The 18762-nt window shown below is 64.4% G+C and overlaps 2 protein-coding genes across 2 annotated transcripts; both read left to right on the top strand.

The window, feature by feature from the left end:
• The first annotated feature begins 38 nt into the window (after window positions 1–38).
• On the top strand, window positions 39–8964 carry UBE2Q1 (ubiquitin conjugating enzyme E2 Q1). Its single transcript, XM_037371013.1, has 13 exons — window positions 39–402; window positions 1628–1732; window positions 2070–2174; window positions 2533–2583; window positions 5518–5658; window positions 6247–6331; window positions 6805–6865; window positions 7397–7487; window positions 7585–7643; window positions 7922–7970; window positions 8178–8273; window positions 8413–8479; window positions 8806–8964. The coding sequence occupies exons 1-13, from the start codon at window positions 118–120 to the stop codon at window positions 8835–8837; spliced, it is 1227 nt and encodes a 408-aa protein (XP_037226910.1). The 5' UTR covers window positions 39–117; the 3' UTR covers window positions 8838–8964.
• A 3907-nt stretch (window positions 8965–12871) lies between these two features.
• On the top strand, window positions 12872–17826 carry SHE (Src homology 2 domain containing E). The gene is made up of 6 exons (XM_037371012.1): window positions 12872–13810; window positions 14581–14707; window positions 15509–15817; window positions 16521–16671; window positions 16791–16910; window positions 17320–17826. Exons 1-6 carry the CDS (start codon window positions 13415–13417, stop codon window positions 17504–17506), a joined length of 1290 nt encoding a protein of 429 aa, XP_037226909.1. The 5' UTR covers window positions 12872–13414; the 3' UTR covers window positions 17507–17826.
• Window positions 17827–18762: the final 936 nt, after the last annotated feature.

Below are 18762 nucleotides of genomic sequence, written 5' to 3'. Positions count from 1 at the left end.
CTTCCGCTGGCGACGGGAGGGGTCACTTCCGGAGAGCGGGGCCGTCCCGCCGCCATCTTGGGCCGGCTCCGGGGGCTGCGGCGGCGGCGGCGGCGGAGTGGGTCCCTCCATGGGAAGATGCAGCGGGCGGGGGCGGAGGAGGCGGCGGGGGCGCAGGCGGCGGCGGGGGGGCCCGGGCGGAGCGGGGCCGAGGTGGCGGCGGCCCCCGCCGGGCGGCTCCTGAGGCGGGAGCTGCGGCTGCTCGAGTCCATCTTCCACCGGGGCCACGAGCGGTTCCGCATCGGCAGCGCCTGCCCCGACGAGATCAGCTGCGAGTTCGTCCCGGGGGCCGGGGCCCGCGCCGGGGCCTCCGCCTCCCGGGGGCCGCCACCGGGGCCCGTCCGCATCCACTGCAACATCACGGTGAGGCCCGGGGGGGTGACACTGGCCCCGGGGGGCTCCGAGGGGCCCACCCCGGCACCGAGGGGCCCACCCCGAGCCGCTGTGGGGCGGCCGCGGCCCGTTAGAGCCCGGGGCCGTTACGGGCGGCAGGGGCTGGCCCGGCCCAAACTGGGCCCGGGGCACCGAGGGGCCGAGGCCAGGCTCAAGCGGCCGCGGGGGGAGCAGCCTCCGTGTCCCCCCACCCCACCTTCCCGGGGCCCCCGAGCTCAACGGGGCTCTCCGCACAGGGGAGCGTCACCCAGCAGAACAGACCCGGAGCCTTCAGCCTCGATGGGGGGTGCGGGCGGGGCGGGGGGCAGTAGTCTCCCCTCCCTGGGGGTCCCTTCCTCCTGTCCGGAGCCTCTGCACCCTCTTTTCTGTACTTGCCCTGAGGTGGCTTTTTTAGAGGAGGGGTCCCAGGTGACCCTGGCCGGTGATGCCTGGAGGAGGGGGTACCCACAGTCTCTGCGCCCCCTTTTCTGTGCTTGCCCCGAGATGGTTTTCTTCTGGGGGGGGGTGTCCCAGGTGGCTCTTCACATCCACCCTGGCTCATCCTCACCTGGATTTTGGGGGATCCTGGTGCTGGGCCGGTTTGCAATGTGGTGCGGATCCCATCGGGCGAGGTTCAGGTGGCATCGTGGCCACAGAGGAGAAGCAGAACCGGGAAAGCCCCCGGTGCGGTGCCGATCAGGGCCAGGAGCTGGGATTTTCCCAAGGGACGACTCGGGAGCGTCGTCAGCGGCTTTGCCCTGGCTTAAAGGCACCGCTTGGCCTCTGCCCCTCTGCGGGTGCTGCTGGGTCGCCTGATTCTTCTGCAGCGCTTCTGGTCCAGACCTGGTGAAGCACGAGGCCCGTGGGACGGCGTGGAACACGCTCCGTGTCCTGCCTTAACCCCCAAAGGCCCCAGTGACCGGAGGGGTGGCCATAATGTCACCACCCTCCATATTCCACCCTGGGCTTAGGGGAAGCGGCACAGAGCTGAGCCAGTTGGAGCAGGGGGTTTGTTTTGCCCTTGGCCCCGGGATTTAGCCGGAGGAGGGATACGGTCACTTGGGGGCCATTCCCCTGGTCTCTGCGGTCTGGAGGGATCTTTGGGAGATGTGGGGCTGCAGCTCCCTGTCCTGAGCTCGCTGCTCTCTTCCCTGCTGGCTGCTCTAGTGTGACGGAGGGAGCTGCAGCAGTTCAAACACCACCTTCTTGTTTCCAGGAGTCTTACCCAGCTGTTCCTCCGATATGGTCTGTGGAGTCGGACGATCCAAACCTGGCAGCTATCCTGGAGAGGCTGGTGGAAGTCAGGAAAGGAAATACGCTGGTGAGGGGGCGCTGCCTGGGGCAAGGGGAGGGGTGCCGAGAGGCTGGCTGCTTCGGGAGGGTAAAATCCTTGCTGCGTGCCTCCAGCTGCGGGGGCACCTCTGGTCTCATAAGGATTCAGGAAATTTGGGATGAGCAGCTCTGACTTCTCTTGAGTCTGATGCTGGGGTGTGATTTTCCTCCCCTGTGTCGGCCGCTGCTTGGAGTGGGAAGGAGCGGCCTCTGAGCCTTGGCTTGCTCATTTGTGAGGGAAGGCGTTGCAGTGCTGAGGGCAGCTGAGGCTTGGCTGGGTGTGGGGGTCTCTGCACCTCTCTGACACTTGCCTGGTCTCTGGACAGCTTTTGCAGCACCTGAAGCGAATAATCTCCGACCTGTGCAAACTCTACAACCTCCCTCAACATCCAGACGTTGAAATGCTGGACCAGCCTCTGCCGGCGGAACAGGTGAGTGACCCGGGATGAGACTTTTGAAGCTCATAAAATGAGTTCCCTGGAGTTTGCTTTAGAGGTTGAGGCTTCTGTGACCCCCAAAAGAGGAATGCAGCAGGTGAGGTGTTGATCTCCTCTCCCTGGGGTGGATTCCTGTCCTGGGTGATGCCAGCCTGCTCCATTGGGCCTCAGTGCTGTTTAGCTGCTCTGGTGTGGGTTCCTGTAAAGGTTCTGGGCTTCACTCTGCTTTTAACTTGGTGGTTCTTGTAAATCCCTGTTTAACCTTTCCTCAGAAGTGTCTGGGAAGGCAGGAGAGCATTGCCCCAGGAAGCTGAAGGTGCAATCTCTTGTCTCTGTCCTTTTGTCCCCGCAGAGCGTGCAGGAAGAGGTGTCCTCTGAAGAGGAAGATGAAGAGATGCCAGAGGTAAGTGCTGCCTCGCTGCGTTGAGGAAGTACGCCAGAGAGCTGAGCGCAGGGAGATGCCTGCGGAAAGGTGCGAGGGCACAGGGATTGTGTCTGGGAGGAGCTTGGGGAGTCCAGGCAGGGAAAAGTTTGGCACAGAGTCGAGATTGTTCTCAGCATTTTGCTGCTGTGGACCCAGGTGCTGAGCCACGGGTGGGAGCAACCTGTTCACAAACCACAGGGGCCTGCAGCAGCCAAGAGGTGTAGCCGTAGCCTCCAAAGGCATCCAGACGAGCTGAGAGCGGAGCCTCTTGGACAACTCTCTCTGCTCGTGCTGCTGTGCTCTAGAGCCTGAAATTTACTCACGAGTGATGGGATTTCCGGGGTGCCGTCTCTGGTGGGGAAATCGCACCGTGAAAACGGGACTCCCGCAGAGAGGATTAAGGTAGGGTGGCTGGGCATGTGAGCGAGCTAATTGGCAGGAGCAGCAGAGGCAGCCATCGTTTACTGCAGGCTGAGAATATCATGCTGCAAAACCTGCAGGCTTCAGTTGTTTGGTTTGCGGTTTAGAGATCTCTAGAAGTGGGTGGAATAATCTTGAATCTCCATGGTGACATTTAGCGATGCCTCACGCGCCTCTCCTGGGGTGTGAGAGGCACGGGCATCGAGTCAGCAGCACCACAGAACCTGGGGGCAGGTCACTTAGCAGCGTGCTTAGCAGTTTTGGGGGTTTAGCAAAGTTAATAGCCTGCTAAATCAAAGCTGGGTCCCCAGAGAAAATGCGGTGGCTTAAACTGGTACCGGTGTAACCTGGCATATCTGCAGACTTGCCACTTCGCGGCAAACTGGTGATGTGTGAGTCCTCATGCTCCTGTGGGCTGAAAAAGCAATCCTCAGGAGCGGAGCGTTTCCCCCTCACGCTTTCTGCTAACGCTGTGCATTGTCGTGCAGGGCCAGCACTGTCGCTCAGAGCAAAGGTTTCCTGCTGACTAGTTGGATTTGTTGGGCTGTGTCGGAAGAGCAGAGCAGCAGAGCCGTGCCCTGGTGCAGATATGCATTATGCAGGTTAATCCACTCGAGGGATTTTCTAGGAGGATCTATTTTTCCTGTGTGACAGTCTAAAAATGTCAAAGCCCTTCCAAAAATGCTGCTTATCCAGAATAGCAGCAGCTAGCCTGGAGAGGCTGAAGTAAACACTTGTTTGGAGGATTTAATAGCAGCCCTGGAGCTGGGTGCACCCACAGCCATTTGCAGGCAGCTTCCAGGTAGCTGTGGTGCTGACACAGTGCGTGGGGGGAGATCTCCGCCGTGGCCCCCATCGCTGCGACTGGTTTTTACTGGGTATTAACATCAGGCTCTGGTGGAAAGGGATGCAGGACAGCGTCTGTCAGCAGGGTTAGGGAGAGTGGCAGGGCATGCAGCGCGGTGCTGAGCTGAGCTACAAAGAGCTTCCAGACACGCTGTGAAACGTCACCTCTTTTGGAGGGGAGGATGTCCCAGGCCACTGAATTTCCTGTGTGAGGGTCTCTTCTCCTTGTGTGACCTCTGCTCACGTTGGGTTTTGGCACGTGAAGGGGGAGCGGCCCAGCCCGGCAGCGCCGCACCCGGTACCTGTGCTTTGTTCCAGCCATCCAGAAATGTGGCACAGGGCGGCTTGAGCCGTGTGTGTGACGACATGCAAGTGCCCTTCAGTTAGACTGGGCTGGTGGGGGAGCGTACATAAGGTAAATGGCCAATTCTAGATGGGCATGTGTGGTGGTTTGACCTTGGCTGAGTGCCAGGTGCCCACCGAAGCCATTCCGTCACTCGTCTCAAGCAGGCAGGGGAGCGAAAATGTAATGAAAGACTCGTGGGTCGAGATAATGGCAGGGAGATCACTCAGCAATTACCATCACGGGCAAAACAGACTCGACTTGGGGAAATTAGTTTCATTTATTACCATTCAAATCAGAAAAGAACCATCTTCCCCCGCCACCCCTCCCTTCTTCCCGGGCTTAATTGCCAGTTCCTCAACCTCCTCCCCCCCGAGCAGCACAGGGGGACGGGGAATGGGGGTTACGGTCAGCTCATCACACGTCGTTTCTGCCGCTCCTTCCTCCTCACACTCTTCCCCTGCTCCAGCGTGGGGTCCCTCCCGCAGGAGACAGTCCTCCACGACCTGCTCCAGCGTGGGACCCCCGCGAGGCCACGGGTCCTGCCAGCAAACCTGCCCCAGCGTGGGCTTCCCACAGGTCACAGCCTCCTGCGGGCACCCCCTGCCCCGGCGTGGGGTCCTCCCCGGGCTGTGGGTGGGGGTCTGCTCCCCCAGGGGCCGGGGGCACAGCCTGCCTCGCCGGGGGCTTCACCTCCAGCTGCCGGGGCATCTCTGCTGCGGCCGGGAGCGCTCCTGCCCTGCCCTGGGGGTCTGCAGGGCTGCTGCTCTCACCGTCTCGCTCCTCTCTTCCCCTGATGCAGATTTATTTTATTCCCCCCCGCCCCTTCTTAACGCGCCATCAGAGGCGCTGCCGCCATCGCTGCGGTGGGTCCATCTCGGAGCCGGCTGGCATTGGCTCTGTTGGATGTGGGGGGAAGCTTCTGGCAACTCCCCGAAGCCACCCCTGTAGCCCCCTGGCTACCAAACCCTTGCCAGCAAACCCAGTACAGCATGAGATTTGGAAGGGAAGAACCCAGCTAACAAAGAGCTTGTACAAGCCCGATTTAACTCTGGAAAGGGAATCGTGCCGCTCTGCCGGCTGCCTTTGGTAAGGGAGGGCAGCGGGGGCCCAGTGCCGGAAACCTTTTTGCTGAGCGTGCCCAGGTCTGGTGTCTTCCACCCGGTTTGTGCCTCGGATCAGGGCTTGGGGAGGGGAAGGAGCACCAGGAATCCTTCCTGGTCCAGAGCAGCTTCCATCTGCAGTGCTTGGAGCAGGGAGGAGCGAAGACACGTCTCCCACTAGCTCTCCTCTCGCCTTCCCAGGACACCGAGGACTTGGACCACTATGAGATGAAAGAGGAAGAGCCGGCAGATGGGAAGAAGACAGAGGATGAAGGCATTGGGAAGGAAAACCTCGCCATTTTAGAGAAAATAAAAAAGAACCAGAGGCAAGATTACTTAAATGTACGTGTCACCGGGCGGGCGGGTGGGTTGGGGAAGCAGAGGGACCCAAGGGTGACAGCAGCAGAGGGACCCAAGGGTGACAGCAGCGGAGGCACCCGCTCACCCTGAGTCGGAGGGGCTGTCCCCGGCCAGAGGTGCAGCGGTGGCTCTTCGGGGCTGGCGTGGCTGATGCAGGGGGCTGCCAACTGCCTCCGCAGCTCGGGGAAATGCGTGAGCCTCGGGTAGCGTTGGTGCTACGTGGGGCAGCCTTCCTGTAGCGAGATCTGGGGGTCCCCTCTGCTCCCGGCAGCCGCACCTCGCTGCGGGCTGTGGAGGCGGCTGGTGGGTTGTGCTTTTTTTATACTCCTGGGCTGAGATTCTTAGAGCTGAGAGGGCATGGAGGCATTCCTGCTGCAGCTCTGCTGCCTGGGGCGGCGTGTTTGGAGCAAGGGAAGTTCTTGTAGGGGGAAAGGGGAAGACTGAGAGGTGGGGGGCACGGTAAGGTCTAGTTTAGGGGCCAGGTGGGAGTTCTGGCTCGGGTGTTGGCCTCGTAGAGCAACAGCCGTGGTGGGTGCGGTGTAACGATGCAACTTCCCAAATTCCTCACAGGGTGCAGTGTCTGGGTCTGTGCAGGCCACCGACCGGCTAATGAAGGAGCTCAGGGATATTTACCGATCACCAAGTTTCAAGGGTGGTAAGTACCACGGGGAGCTCGGGGGAAGGGGCTGCTGCTCCGCTCTTCGTGACGGGGTTTAACTCGTCGTTCCGGGTGGTACCTGATGGGCCTTAGAGCTGTCGAGCTCAGCTGGGGGGGAGGGGATCTCTGGCCATCGGTTGTCGCTCTCTCAGGAGTGAGCAAAACTGCCTTTCTGTTCCCTGCTAGTGCTGGCTGGAAGGTGAGGAGCGTGCTGTGGGTGGGGGGCTTACCTGGCTTGGAGGGTGATGGTCCTCCTGCCCCTTTCCTGAGCCCAAGGACTTGGGAAAGACCAATGGTAGGAAAAGTGCTGACCTCGGGATGGTTCTTCTGGATAAGTGCTGCTTCGTGGAGGGGTCTGTGCCAGGCTGAGGTGGTGCTGCAGGGCCAAGCGGGGGTTGACGTGGTGGGTGGTGGCTCGAGTCGCTGTTCAGCCTCCCCCCGTAGTGACACCCCTCTTCTCTGCCTCGCAGGATACTATGCAGTTGAACTAGTGAACGACAGCCTGTACGATTGGAACGTCAAACTCCTGAAGTAGGTGGCATAGCTCGGGATCATGCAAACTGTGGTGGGACCAGAATGTCCCTGTGAGCCGGAGGGGGGGTGGGCAGGGCAGGGGAGCACCTGGCAGACCTTGGGTTAGCTTCTCTCGGGCAGCTCGCTTGCTGTCTCCGCATCAGAAAGGAGATGACGTCTCCGGAGAAAGATGAGAATATCTGAGGGCTCTGCAAGTCTGTCTGCTGTTCCTAGAGTCCTGGAAGAGGTGCATCAGACAAAACCCCGAGCTTTCACACCCTCCAGACACGGCTGCTGCCTTTTCCTTGGGCCAGGCAGTCTTTTATTTTTAAGCTGGCAGCATGCAAAAAGGGTGTGATGGTCTTCTCTGCAAACCGGGAGCAGAATGCTGACAGCCCGTGCTGTCGCTGCCCTCTGGGTGCGAACCCGCGGGCCGGCGTGGCAGCCAGGTTGTGCAGGTACAGTAGCTCTGGGCTTGGGCGGCAGCGAGCACAGCTGACTCGAGGTGCACGGCCTCGGCTCTGACCCTCGGGGATTTTCGTTTGGCAGGGTTGACGAGGATAGCGCTTTGCACAACGATCTCCAGATCCTCAAAGAGAAAGAAGGAACAGATTTCATCCTCCTCAACTTCTCCTTTAAAGTAAGGCTTCCCGCACCTCCCCCTCCTTGAGGCACGCTTGCCGCGGCGAGTCCTCAGAGATGTTTCTCAGCGGCTTTGTTCCCTTCTCTCCTTCCAGGATAACTTTCCTTTTGATCCACCATTCGTAAGGGTTGTGTCCCCGGTGCTGTCAGGGGGGTAAGTGACTACCTGCCTCCGCTCACCGTCTCCCGCGCTGCTTGCCGTTCTCACCACGAGTTTCTCTAGCGCTGCCCCTAATCGCCCCGATACCAGCTTGCAGTCGCTCTCCCGGGAAGCGTAGGTGGGGGGTTGGATTTTTTTTTGTTGTTGTGGTGGTGGTGGTGGTGTATGTTTCCATCTGAGATCGACCCTGAGACAACGATCCGTCTCTGGAGCAGCGGGTGGGTGAGGCTGTGGCTGGCTCTGACATAACGTGGCCTCGTTTCTTCCCCAAGGTACGTTCTGGGTGGCGGTGCCATCTGCATGGAGCTACTGACAAAACAGGTGGGTCCCTGCCGCTGCGTGGGCTTGGGTAGCCGCTGCTCCGCCACGCCTTGTGTTCCTGCTACCAGCCAAATCCTGCCTGCACCCCCGGCTGGCAGCTTGCGATGCCCGCGCCGGGCTCAGAACCTTTTGTTGGGGTGGGGAAGCACAGCCCCTGGGCGCGGGGGTCCTGCCTGCGCTGGCCTCACTGCTGCGTTGTGTCCCCAGGGCTGGAGCAGCGCGTACTCCATCGAGTCAGTGATCATGCAGATCAGCGCGACTCTGGTGAAAGGGAAAGCACGAGTACAGTTTGGAGCAAATAAGGTAGGGCCGGGTCGGCGTAAGAGAACGCCGGGAGCGGTGGGGGCGGGTGAGCGGGTGGGTGGCGCTGGCAGCGTGGTGCGCGGGGGGCGGCTGGCACCGGGTTCCGGTGGGCTGATGGTCACCCTGGCTTCCCTTGCAGAATCAGTACAGCCTGACGAGAGCACAGCAGTCCTACAAGTCCCTGGTTCAGATCCACGAGAAGAATGGTAAGGGCTGAGGGGAGGGCGTGCGTTTCCCCTGCCAGCCCGGGCTCCCCTAGGCCCGGCATCTGACAAGCCACCGGAATTTTTTTCCGCCCACCGTCTGGCTGCAGTGTCCCTCTGCCCTATCCTGGTCGGTGCTGAGCTCCCTCAGCCGTGACTGGAGGCAGCACTCGGCTGTCCGCCTGCTCTCGGGGAGCAACCAGGAGAGAAACCCCCCCGGTGCTGGGGGAGATGTGGCACTTGGGAAGCGGGACTGGGCGCGCTTGCGCTGCCGCTTTCTGCAGCGTTTCCAGGCGTGGATCCCTCATGGATCTCTCTTCTCGTTCCAGGCTGGTACACACCGCCCAAGGAGGATGGCTAGCGCCGATGCTGTAGGACCAATCTGATTATCTTCTGGATGCTCTACTTGGATCTTACCGATGCCTCTTGGCTTTCTCCCAGGATGTCATAGCTCTGCCTGTTGCAGGACAATAATGGCTGTTAAAAAACTCTAAATAAAACTGTTTAAGCAGTTGGACTGACCTAAAACACTTGCTGGACCCTTGCTAGCAGGCATTCTTGTTAAAACAAACTTTTGAGCCTCTTGTATCGCTGGAAACTTTCAACTCTACTCCAGTCTAGAGCGTCCTCCTTACCTATGCTATGGATTTAATTTATTTTCTTATTTCATGTACACTGCTTTTTTTTGTTACAGTGTATGATGGATGTGTATGGAAAATGTATCTTTGGAGAAAAAAAAAAATTACAGTTTGTTAATTTGAAGATGCTGGTCTGAATAATTTTTTTCTTTTTTCCAAGTTGCTGCTGGGTGGATCGTATCCCGAGCTGGCAGCAGCAGGAGCAAAGCCCTTGGTGGCATCTTCAGCCCTGGGGGGGTGGTGGATGGAGCTGAGGGGCTGCGCTGGAGGTGGGGGCGCAGGAACGGCCTGAGATTCTCGGTGTTTGTTACGAAGCCCCCCCTGGACAAGCCACAGGAAGGTCTGGAGCAGCTACCTTGGAAAAAGAAAACTGTTTTTTTTTCTTTTTTTTTTTTCTTTTTTTTCTTTTTTTTTTTTTTTTTTTTTTTTTGGCAACAAGGGAGCGCAGGGCTTCTGTCCCCTTCTCGCTTAGGCCAAGGACAGACTTTATTTATAAACTGCCACCTTGCACCCCCGCAGGTGGGGGAGGGGAAGGTCCATAAACCTTTTTTTATGGGTGAGGGGGGTGTGGGTGCCCCCCAGGGCTGCCAGCTCACCCCCATCTCCGTGTCCCATCTTACCAAGCACTAAGCAAGAGGCTCAAGTGGGCGAAGGGGAGCGGGGGCAGCGCTGGCTGCGCTCGCTGCTCTCCTCCCTCCCCAGGACTCGCTCCTGCAGCCACAGGCGTGGGGCTGGAGGGTTTTATTTTAGATTTTTCCTCCTCATTCCTGCTCAGCTCGGTGCTGCAGTCGTGCCCCTGTCCCTTCCTCAACTCCCTCTGCCCCGCTGGGAGGCTGCTGGAAGGAGATTTGGGTGTTGGAGCTGCTCCGGCTTCTGGGGCCGTGTCCTCGGCTGGAGGGCATCACTGCCTCATTGCCTGAGCCGCGCCATCCCCATTAATTCCCTGGCATTGATTAAAAGTTACAAGAAAATCAAAGAGCCTCAGAAGTCCGTTATCTCCTCCGGCAGCTGTTCCCTCCTTCAGGCGTTGTCCTGCTCCAGCCTTGGCATGAAAAGATGCTGTAGGAGAGGGATGACGGACGCTGCCCCACTCCAGCCCCGGCTGGGGGACTATTTTTAAGTGGCTTTGCTGAAGGACCAGAGGGTTTGTGACACCGAGCGGCTCCGCTCCCCCCTTGGCCGGGGCAGGGGGTTAAGCTGGTTTAATACAGGTTTCAAAAGCTGGTGGTGCTGCTGTTTGGTGAGTGGGGGGGCTGCGCCTGCTGGCTGCCATGGAGGGGTTGGGTGTACTGGGTGTACGGGGCGTACTGGGTGAGCTCACGGCACGTGTGCTTCCCAGTGCTGCCGGCTTTCCACACCGGGATGAGTGGGAGAGCTGGAGCAGACCCCCTGCGGCTGACCCAGCGCGGCAGGAACAGCACGAGCTGGCGTCTGGCGGGTGCCTGGCCCGTCTGTTCTCACCCACCCAGCGCCAGGATCCATCCTGCTCCCAGACGGGCTCCAGCGCTCCTCGTTTTGGCTTCGCAGAGAAGCGGGTACGCGGTGCCATCTGTCCCCGCTGCCAGAAAGGCTCCCAGTGCCACCCCCGCTGCAGGAGCTGGCCGGGGGCACGGTGGCCAGGAGAGGCTTCCCGGTGGGGACGCGCGGGTGGCATGCTGCTGGCGCTGCCACCCACCGCACGAAGCCACCGAGATGGTGCTGCCGGCACCGCCGTCCTGCTGCCAGGATGCCTGGAATGGTGAAAGGAGATGGAAATCCGCCAAGGAAGGAAAGCAGCACCTCTCCCACCCAGCTCCCTCAGCATGCTGGCAGGGGCATGGAGTTTTCTGGGGCTTCCAGAAGGTGAAGCTGCTCCCACTGCCGGTTTAGGTGCCACTGGCCACCACGAGGCACGTCCTTGCCACCGCTCGCCATGGCACTGCTGGCAGCGCCGCTGCTCGAGGCTGCCCAGCACCCCCCCTGAGCCCGGACCAGGGGGCACGGTGCTGGGGAGCAGCCGTCCCTGCCGGGTCAGGGTCTGCTCCCCCAGTGTCCCCCCTCCCAGCAGCAGGACCTTGGGGACATTCGCTGGCCCCTACAAGCAGGAGGAGCCCGTGTCCTGCCCCGAGCTGGGGCAGCTCTGTGCTGGGGGCTGGGGGAGCAGCTCTACCCTCAAAACCCACCCCCATCCCTTGCCGTTGTGCAAATAGGTCAGGGCCCCCCGCCACCCCCCCCAGCACCACGCGGCCCAGCCACCAGCCCCGCAGGAAGCCAAATTTCTGGGCTCAGCCGGGGTTTTCCGGCAAGGGCTCGGCACAGCCCTGCCAAAGTAGGTCTGTGCTGGTGTGGGGTGAACCGCAGCGGCAGCGAGCGCAGTGGGGCCGTGCCCCGGCGGGCTGGCACGGGGCCTGGCACAGGGGATGCACGAGGGGCTGTGCACAAGGGGCTGGGCACGAGGGACTGAGCACAGAGCCCCCGTGCAAGGGGTCTGTGTGTAGGGGGCTGTGCACGGGGGATGCACATGGGTTCTGCACGGGGGGCTCCATGCACAAGGGGCTGAGCACAGAGCCCCGTGCAAGGGGTCTGTGTGTAAGGGGCTGTGCACGGGGGATGCACATGGGTTCTGCACGGGGGGCTCCATGCACAAGGGACTGAGCACAGAGCCCCGTGCAAGGGGTCTGTGTGTAAGGGGCTGTGCACGGGGGATGCACATGGGTTCTGCACGGGGGGCTCCATGCACAAGGGGCTGAGCACAGAGCCCCGCGCAAGGGGTCTGTGTGTAGGGGGCTGTGCACGGGGGATGCACATGGGTTCTGCACGGGGGGGCTCCATGCACAAGGGGCTGAGCACAGAGCCCCGCGCAAGGGGTCTGTGTGTAGGGGGCTGTGCACGGGGGATGCACATGGGTTCTGCACGGGGGGGCTCCATGCACAAGGGGCTGAGCACAGAGCCCTGCAGGGGGTTTGTGTGTAGGGGCTGTGCACGGGGGCTGCACATGGGCTCCATCCATGAGGTCCGTGCATGAGGCTGTGGGTACCAGGGGCCACGCACAGGGTATGTCCGTGGGTCTGGTGTAAGAGGCTGCGCACGGGGGCTGTGCCTGGGTTCCATCCATGGGGTCCATGCACGAGGGGCTGTGCACAAGGGGCCGTGCTCAAGGCTCTGTGCAGGGGGTCTGCACGTAAGGGTCCACGGGCTGCGGGCCGTGCATGGGGGCTGTGCATGGGTTCCATCAGTGGGGTCCATGCACGAGGGGCTGTGCTCAGGGCTCTGTGCAGGGGGGCTGAGCACAGGTTCTGTCCATGGGAGTTCACGCACGGGGGCTGTGCACGAGGGGCTGTGCACGGGGGCTGTGCACAGGTTCATGCACGGGGGCTGTCTGTGGGGGTCTCCCCTTGCAGCCCACACCCAGGCTCCACGCGTGGGGGCCATGCGCAGGCTCAGGCCGCCGCGCCCACCCGGCCGGGCAGGGTCCCGCTGTCTCCCGGCCCCCCGGGACGAGCCCCCCGCCCTGCCCCGCCGCTCCGGGCGGCCGCAGTCACCGGGGGGTGGGGGGGGGAGAGGCGGGGGTGCCCCGGCTGCGGGGCCGGTGTCCGCCCGCCCGGCCGGTGCCGCGCCGTCCCCCGGGGCCGCCCCCTCCGGATCTGGGCGGGGAGCGCCGGCCCCGCCGCCCCCTCCGGCCCCTGCGTCTCCGTCCGTCCCGTCCCGTCCCGTCCCGTCCCGTCCCGTCCCGTCCCGTCCCGCCGCATGGGGCCCCCCGGGCCGGCCTGACCCCCCCCGCCGCCCCGCCGCCCCCGGAGACGGGCCCCGCCGAGGAGCCGCGACGGACCCCCCCGGCTGCCCGGCCCCCGCCAGCCCGGAGAGACCCCCCCGGGTGCCCTCCCCGGGGGCGCGGGACCCTCGGAACCGGCCCGGGGCCGCCCCGGCCGCTCCCCCCCGCACGGCCGGAGAGACCCCCCCGCCTCGCCCCATCTGGAGCAGAGACCCCGGCCCCGCCCGGGACCCCGGGAGCCCCGGGGAGACGCGCTCCCCTCCGCGGGACACGGCGGCCGGCACCCCTGGGGACCCCTCAGCCGTCCCCGCGCGGGCGAAGGACGCCTGGAGCCCCCCACCCGCGCCGGGGGCGAAGGCCCCGGCCCCCCTGCCCGCATCCCCCCCCCGCCCCGGGCTGGCCCCCCACCGCCCAGGGTCCCGCTCCCGGGGCTGGGGGCGAGCGGGCTGCCCCGTGCCCCCCGGCTGAGCCGGGCCTGAGCCGGTGGCAGGAGCAGGGGGCGTCGGGGAGCCCCGGGGGGGCTGCGGCCCCCTGCCCCTGGCCAGCCCCATGGCGGCCAAGTGGTTCAAGGAATTCCCATCCAGCCTGAAGACGGTGTCGGAACGGGCTCGGCCGGGCGGCGGGAGCCTGGCCAAGAGCCGCAAGAACTCAGCCGTCGAGTTGGGGGGCTGCCGGGCCGGCCCGGGGGGTGGCAAGGAGGGGGGGGGTCGGTTATCCCGGGACAACCTGCAGGGTCTGCTCCAGGCCGCCACCGGGAAGATGCGGAAGAATTCCCGAGCGGAGGGGGGAGCAGCGGAGGGGCCCCCCAAAACCTGCGGCACCTACATCAACCGCCTCATCAAGGTGGAGGCTCCCGAGAAGAACGGGAAGGGGTACCCCGGCCCCCTGCCCACCGCAGCGCCAGCCCCGGAGCAGGACAAGGGGAAGACCCCCAAGACAGAGACGGTAAGGGGGGGGACTGGGGGGATGGGGGGAGGGGGGTGTGTGTGGGGGACACGGCGCAAAGCGATGGCAGCTTGAACCGCTCCGGCTCATTAGCCCGGCTGACCCCGGGCTTTCATCGCTCCCAGCTCCGGCGCCTTCCGATCCCCTTCAAAGCTCCTTCAGCCCCCCCGCCTTGGGCTGCTGGGGAGGGGGGAGCACTTGGCGAGCCCCCTCGCCGTGTCCCGCCGTGTCCCATCCCACCCTGACCCCGGCTAAACAAAGGCTGACGCAAAGCTTTTCTGGGGATCCAGCCTTTGCCACCCCCCCACCCCCCCCCCCATTGCCCTGGGGTGGCTGGCAGCCAGCTGGGGAGGGGGTGTCAACTGAACGGGTCCCCCAGCACCCCCCCGGCTCCTCCCCACCGCTGCTGCACCCTTGTGGGGTCGTGGCACTACCCCAGTGCGCTGCCATCCCCCCCACCCCCGCCCCGTGGTGACCCCAGTGTCCCACCTGGCTCTGCGCTGGTGGCCTCCCCCCTGCTCCACCACCCCTGGACAGGCAGTGGGACCCCCCCACTTCACCCCACCCCGCAGCAGCCCCTTGAGGCTGCCGGTGGCCTCCCCCTGCTCCATCATCCCTGGGACATGCAGTGGGACCCCACCCCACCCCGCAGCATCCCCCTGAGTCCCCTGGTGGCCTCCCCCTGCTCCATCATCTCTGGGACATGCAGCGGGACCCCCGCCCATTCTGCAGCATCCCCCTGAGGCCCCTGGTGGCCGTGCCACCCCCAGGTCATCATCCTGGAGGACTATGCCGACCCCTACGACGCGAAGCGCACCAAGGGGCAGCGGGAAGCCGAGCGCCTGGGGGAGAACGACGGCTACATGGAGCCCTACGACGCCCAGCAGATGATCACAGGTATGTGCCGCACCACGGGCAGCGCGGCTGGCACCGCTGGCACCGCTGGCACTGCTCCCCAACCGGGAGCGCCCTCGGAGCCGCCGGGAGGCTCCGGGAACAGGAAAGCCACTCGCCGCTTCCTGCGGCTGCGCGGGGCCAGATAAGGCTGGACGCTGACCCCTGCCCGCCGGCCCCTCGCCCGGTGCCGGGACCCGCTGCCATCACCCGACGGGTGTCTGGGACCAGTGCAAAACCCCCAGTGCCACCCAGCTGTCCCCAGGGTGGGGGGATGCAGCAGCTCTGGGGGTTCCCTGTGGCTGTGCCCCCCGCCCCCAGGCGGTGACCCCCCGGCCGGCGTGGCGGCCGCCCAGCTGGCCACAACAACAGGAACTGACTCGGCCGGAAGCTGGAAATAAAAGATTTGCTGCTGATGGTTTTTTTCCATGCGGGACAGCCGGGGCTGTTTGGCGGAGCCTGGCGCCGGGGGTCGAAGCGGGGGGCCAGGGGGGTGTGAGCCCCCCGTGGGGCTGAGCTCCGGTGTGGGGTGTAGCATCCCGCCGCCGTAGAGCCCGGCTGGTGCCAGCGGCATGTTTCGGTGTTCCCGGTGCTGGCAGCCTTGGGGATGGGACAACAGGCCAGGCGCCACGAGGATGGGCCCCTTCCTGCTCTGGCTCCTCCCGAGCTGGTTCCCAATGGGGCATCCCCGATGTGGGGTCCCTGGCGTACATCCCCCCCAAGGGCAGGTGTTGGGAGGAGAGGGAGGGGGGACTCAGGGGACGCACAGCCCCCTCCCTGACCCGCCATCCCTCTTTCCCGCAGAAATCCGCCGTCGGGGCTCCAAGGACCCCCTGGTCAAAGCCATCCTGCTGCTGGACGGTCCTGGCGAGCCTGGGGAGGGGGGTGGCAAGACGGAGCCGGCCAAGTGGTCGGGGGGCAAGGAGGCGGCAGGGAAGGGGCCACAGCTCTACGACACCCCCTATGAGCCTGGGGACGGGGGGGCTGGGGGGGCCACTGAGCGCAGGGCAAGGGCTGGGGATGGGCGCCTGCCCGAGAACGACGAGCGCCCGGCTGGCGAGTACGAGCAGCCCTGGGAGTGGAAGAAGGAGCAGATCGTCAAAGCGCTGTCAGGTAGGGGGGGCGGGGACGGAGACCGGGATGGGGACAGGAGCCAGGGTGGGGATGGGAATGGGGACCGGGATGGGGACAGGAGCCAGGACGAGGATGGGGACCAGGATGGAGATGGGGATGGGGACCGGGATGGGGACAGCAGCCAGAATGGGGATGGGGACCGGGATGGGGACAGGGACCAGAATGGGGATGGGGATGGGGACCAGGAGGGAGATGGGGACCAGAATGGGGATGGGGACTAGGGTGGGGGCAGGGACCAGGATGGAGACAGGAACCAGGATGGGGATGGGCACCAGGATGGAGATGGGGACCAGAATGGCGATGGGGACAGAGATGAGGATGGGAATGAGGATGAGGACAGGAATGTGATTGGTGACAAGGACAGGGATAGGGATGGGGACAGACTTTTCAGCAGAACCTTTAGCCATAGGACCAGGGGGAATGGCTTTAAACTACAAGAGGCTGGATTCAAACCAGATATAAGGAAAAATGTCCTGCACTGGGGGTGGTGAGACCCTGGCACAGGTTGCTCAGCGGTGACAGATGCCCCATCCCTGGAAAGGGTCAAGGTCAAGTTGGACGAGTCTCTGAGCCACTTGGTCCAGTGGAAGGTGTTGGACTAGATGGAGATGGGGATGCAGCTGGGGATGGAATTGGTACGAGAGCAGCTTTGGGGGCTCACATCTCATTCCCCCCCCCCCAGTCCAGTTTGAGGGCTCGGAGCGCCCCAAGGAGGAGGCGCCGCGGCAGCACCTACGCCAGAAGAGCTGGACCCCCAAGATGCTGAAGGCAGCGGGCAGCGAGCACGGCGAGGGGGAGCGGGTCGACCCTGCCCTGGCGCTGGAGAAGCAGCCGTGAGTCGCGAGGCTGAGCCACGTGCAGCAGCCAGGGCAGGACATGGGATATGGGGTTGGGGGGGGTTGTTCCAGGGCTTTACCAGCGCTCAGCATCCTCCCCCCGGTCCCCCCCACAGCTGGTACCACGGGGCCATCACGAGGGCCGAGGCAGAGAGTCGGCTGCAGGCATGCCGCGAGGCCGGCTACCTGGTGCGCACCAGCGAGACCGGCAGCGGCAAGTACTCCATCGCGCTCAAGTGAGTGGCTGAGCGGCCATGGGGCAGGGGGTCCCAGCCCCGGGGGGGTCCCACCCCGGGGGGATGCTGTAGCAGGAGCCCCCAGTTCACACCAGAGCCCTGATGGGGTGGGAGCAGCCCGGTCGCGGGTCTGGCATCCCCCCATCCTATGGGGTGGGAGGGGGGACCCAGGCATCCTGGCACGGTGCTGAGGCGAGGAGGTGGAGGGGGGCAGGCGGTGCGTCCCCCTCCCCGGCACATTGTCGGGAGCGCCAGCGGCGTTTCCTTCCTGAGGAAGCGGAGCCCCTGGAGCCGAAACAATCGGGAGCGGGACGGGAACGGGAACAAACAGGGGTGGATGCGGCCTCGGCGGCGGGGCGGGTGGGCGCCGGGGGGCTGGCGGCACCGCTGACGCCCACCGGCCACCCAGGACCAGCCAGGGCTGCGTCCACATCCTGGTGGCCCAGACCAAGGACAACAAGTACACGCTCAGCCAGGCCAGCGGCGTCTTCGCCAGCGTCCCCGAGGTCGTGCACTACTACTCCACCGAGAAGCTGCCCTTCAAGGGGGCCGAGCACATGGCCCTGCTGCACCCCGTCCACTGCAAGGGGCATTAGCACCCACTGATGGCCCCCCCACCCCGGCCTGCAGCCCCCAGCCCCGCGCTGTGGGGCAGGGTCCGGCCCTGGCGATTGCCACGTGCCGTGGGAAGGGTCTGGCAAAGGACCAGCCCCGCGGGGACCCCCACTCCTGCCTGGTGGCCGCTGCCCGCCGCTGGACTCCGGCAGGGCTGCGCTGCCCTTTCGCCGGGATGGATCCTGCCCACCCTGTGCCAGAGCTGGCCCGGTGCTGGGCGGCCGCCGGTGCCCAGGGCTGGGGGTCCAGCGGGGTGGGATGTGTCAATGATGTAGGAAAATAAACCTGTTGGCTGAGAGGAGGCAGGTGGTCCTGTGGGGGCAGGGGGCTGCAATGGGGAAGGGATGGGGCTGGGGGGCCTGGGGGCTGCAATGGGGAAGGGATGGGGCTGGGGTCTGCAATGGGGAAGGGATGGGGCTGGGGGGGATGGGGGCTGCAATGGGGAAGGGATGGGGCTGGGGGGGCTGCGGGCTGCAATGGGGAAGGGATGGGGCTGGGGGGGCTGGGGGCTGCAATGGGGAAGGGATGGGGCTGGGGGGGCTGGAGTCTGCAATGGGGAAGAGATAGGGTTGGGGGGGTCTAGGGGGGGAGCTACAGTGTGGAAGGGATGGGGCTGGGGAGCCAGGGGGCTGCAATGAGGAAGTGGGGGGGCTGGGGTCTGCGGTGGGGAAGGGATGGGGCTGGAGGCTGCAGTGGGGAAGGGACGGGGCTGGGGGCTGTAATGGGGAAGTGCTGGGGCAGGGTTGGGGCTGCAATGGGGAGGGGATGGGGATGGGGAGACTGGGGGCCGCAGTGGGAAAGGGATGGGGCTGGGGGCTGCAGTGGGGAAGGGACGGGACTGGGGGGGCGGGATGGGGTAGGGGGCTGCAATGGGGAAGCAATGGGGCTGGGGGCTGCAGTGGGGAAGGAACGGGGCAGGGGTGCAGCTGGGGTCTGGAACGGGGAAGCAGTGAAGCTGGGTTGGGCTACAGCGGGGAAGGGATGGAGCTGGGGGCTGCAGTGGGGCAAAGTTGGGTCTGGGGGCTGCAATGGGGAAGGGATGGGGCAGGTTTGGGGCTGAGGTCTCCAGTGGGGCAGGGATGGGGCTGGGGGTCCCGAGGGTGCCGGGATGGGCCAGTGCCTGGGGTGTGGGTGCTGAGGGGGGGGCAGTGAGACACCCAGCCCCTTCCCCAGCCAGGTCTGGGGGGGGGGGGGGGGGGGAGGCCGCGGGGCTCTGCCAGCAGCACCCCCCCAGCAC

Source organism: Falco rusticolus, chromosome 19 (genome assembly GCF_015220075.1).
Source record: "Falco rusticolus isolate bFalRus1 chromosome 19, bFalRus1.pri, whole genome shotgun sequence".
Taxonomy (NCBI): Eukaryota; Metazoa; Chordata; class Aves; order Falconiformes; family Falconidae; genus Falco; species Falco rusticolus.
This window is presented reverse-complemented; position numbering and strand designations above follow the sequence as displayed.

What these genes read in the sequence shown, in the direction of transcription:
- UBE2Q1 (XM_037371013.1), top strand. Translation starts at nt 118, where the DNA reads ATGCAGCGGGCGGGGGCGGAGGAGGCGGCGGGGGCGCAGGCGGCGGCG. An exon ending in TCCCCGGTGCTGTCAGGGGG is followed by an intron (nt 7,644 to 7,921) that starts GTAAGTGACTAC and finishes TTCTTCCCCAAG; the next exon opens with GTACGTTCTGGGTGGCGGTG. An exon ending in TACAGTTTGGAGCAAATAAG is followed by an intron (nt 8,274 to 8,412) that starts GTAGGGCCGGGT and finishes CTTCCCTTGCAG; the next exon opens with AATCAGTACAGCCTGACGAG.
- SHE (XM_037371012.1), top strand. Translation starts at nt 13,415, where the DNA reads ATGGCGGCCAAGTGGTTCAAGGAATTCCCATCCAGCCTGAAGACGGTG. An exon ending in AGACCCCCAAGACAGAGACG is followed by an intron (nt 13,811 to 14,580) that starts GTAAGGGGGGGG and finishes TGCCACCCCCAG; the next exon opens with GTCATCATCCTGGAGGACTA. An exon ending in CGCCCAGCAGATGATCACAG is followed by an intron (nt 14,708 to 15,508) that starts GTATGTGCCGCA and finishes TCTTTCCCGCAG; the next exon opens with AAATCCGCCGTCGGGGCTCC.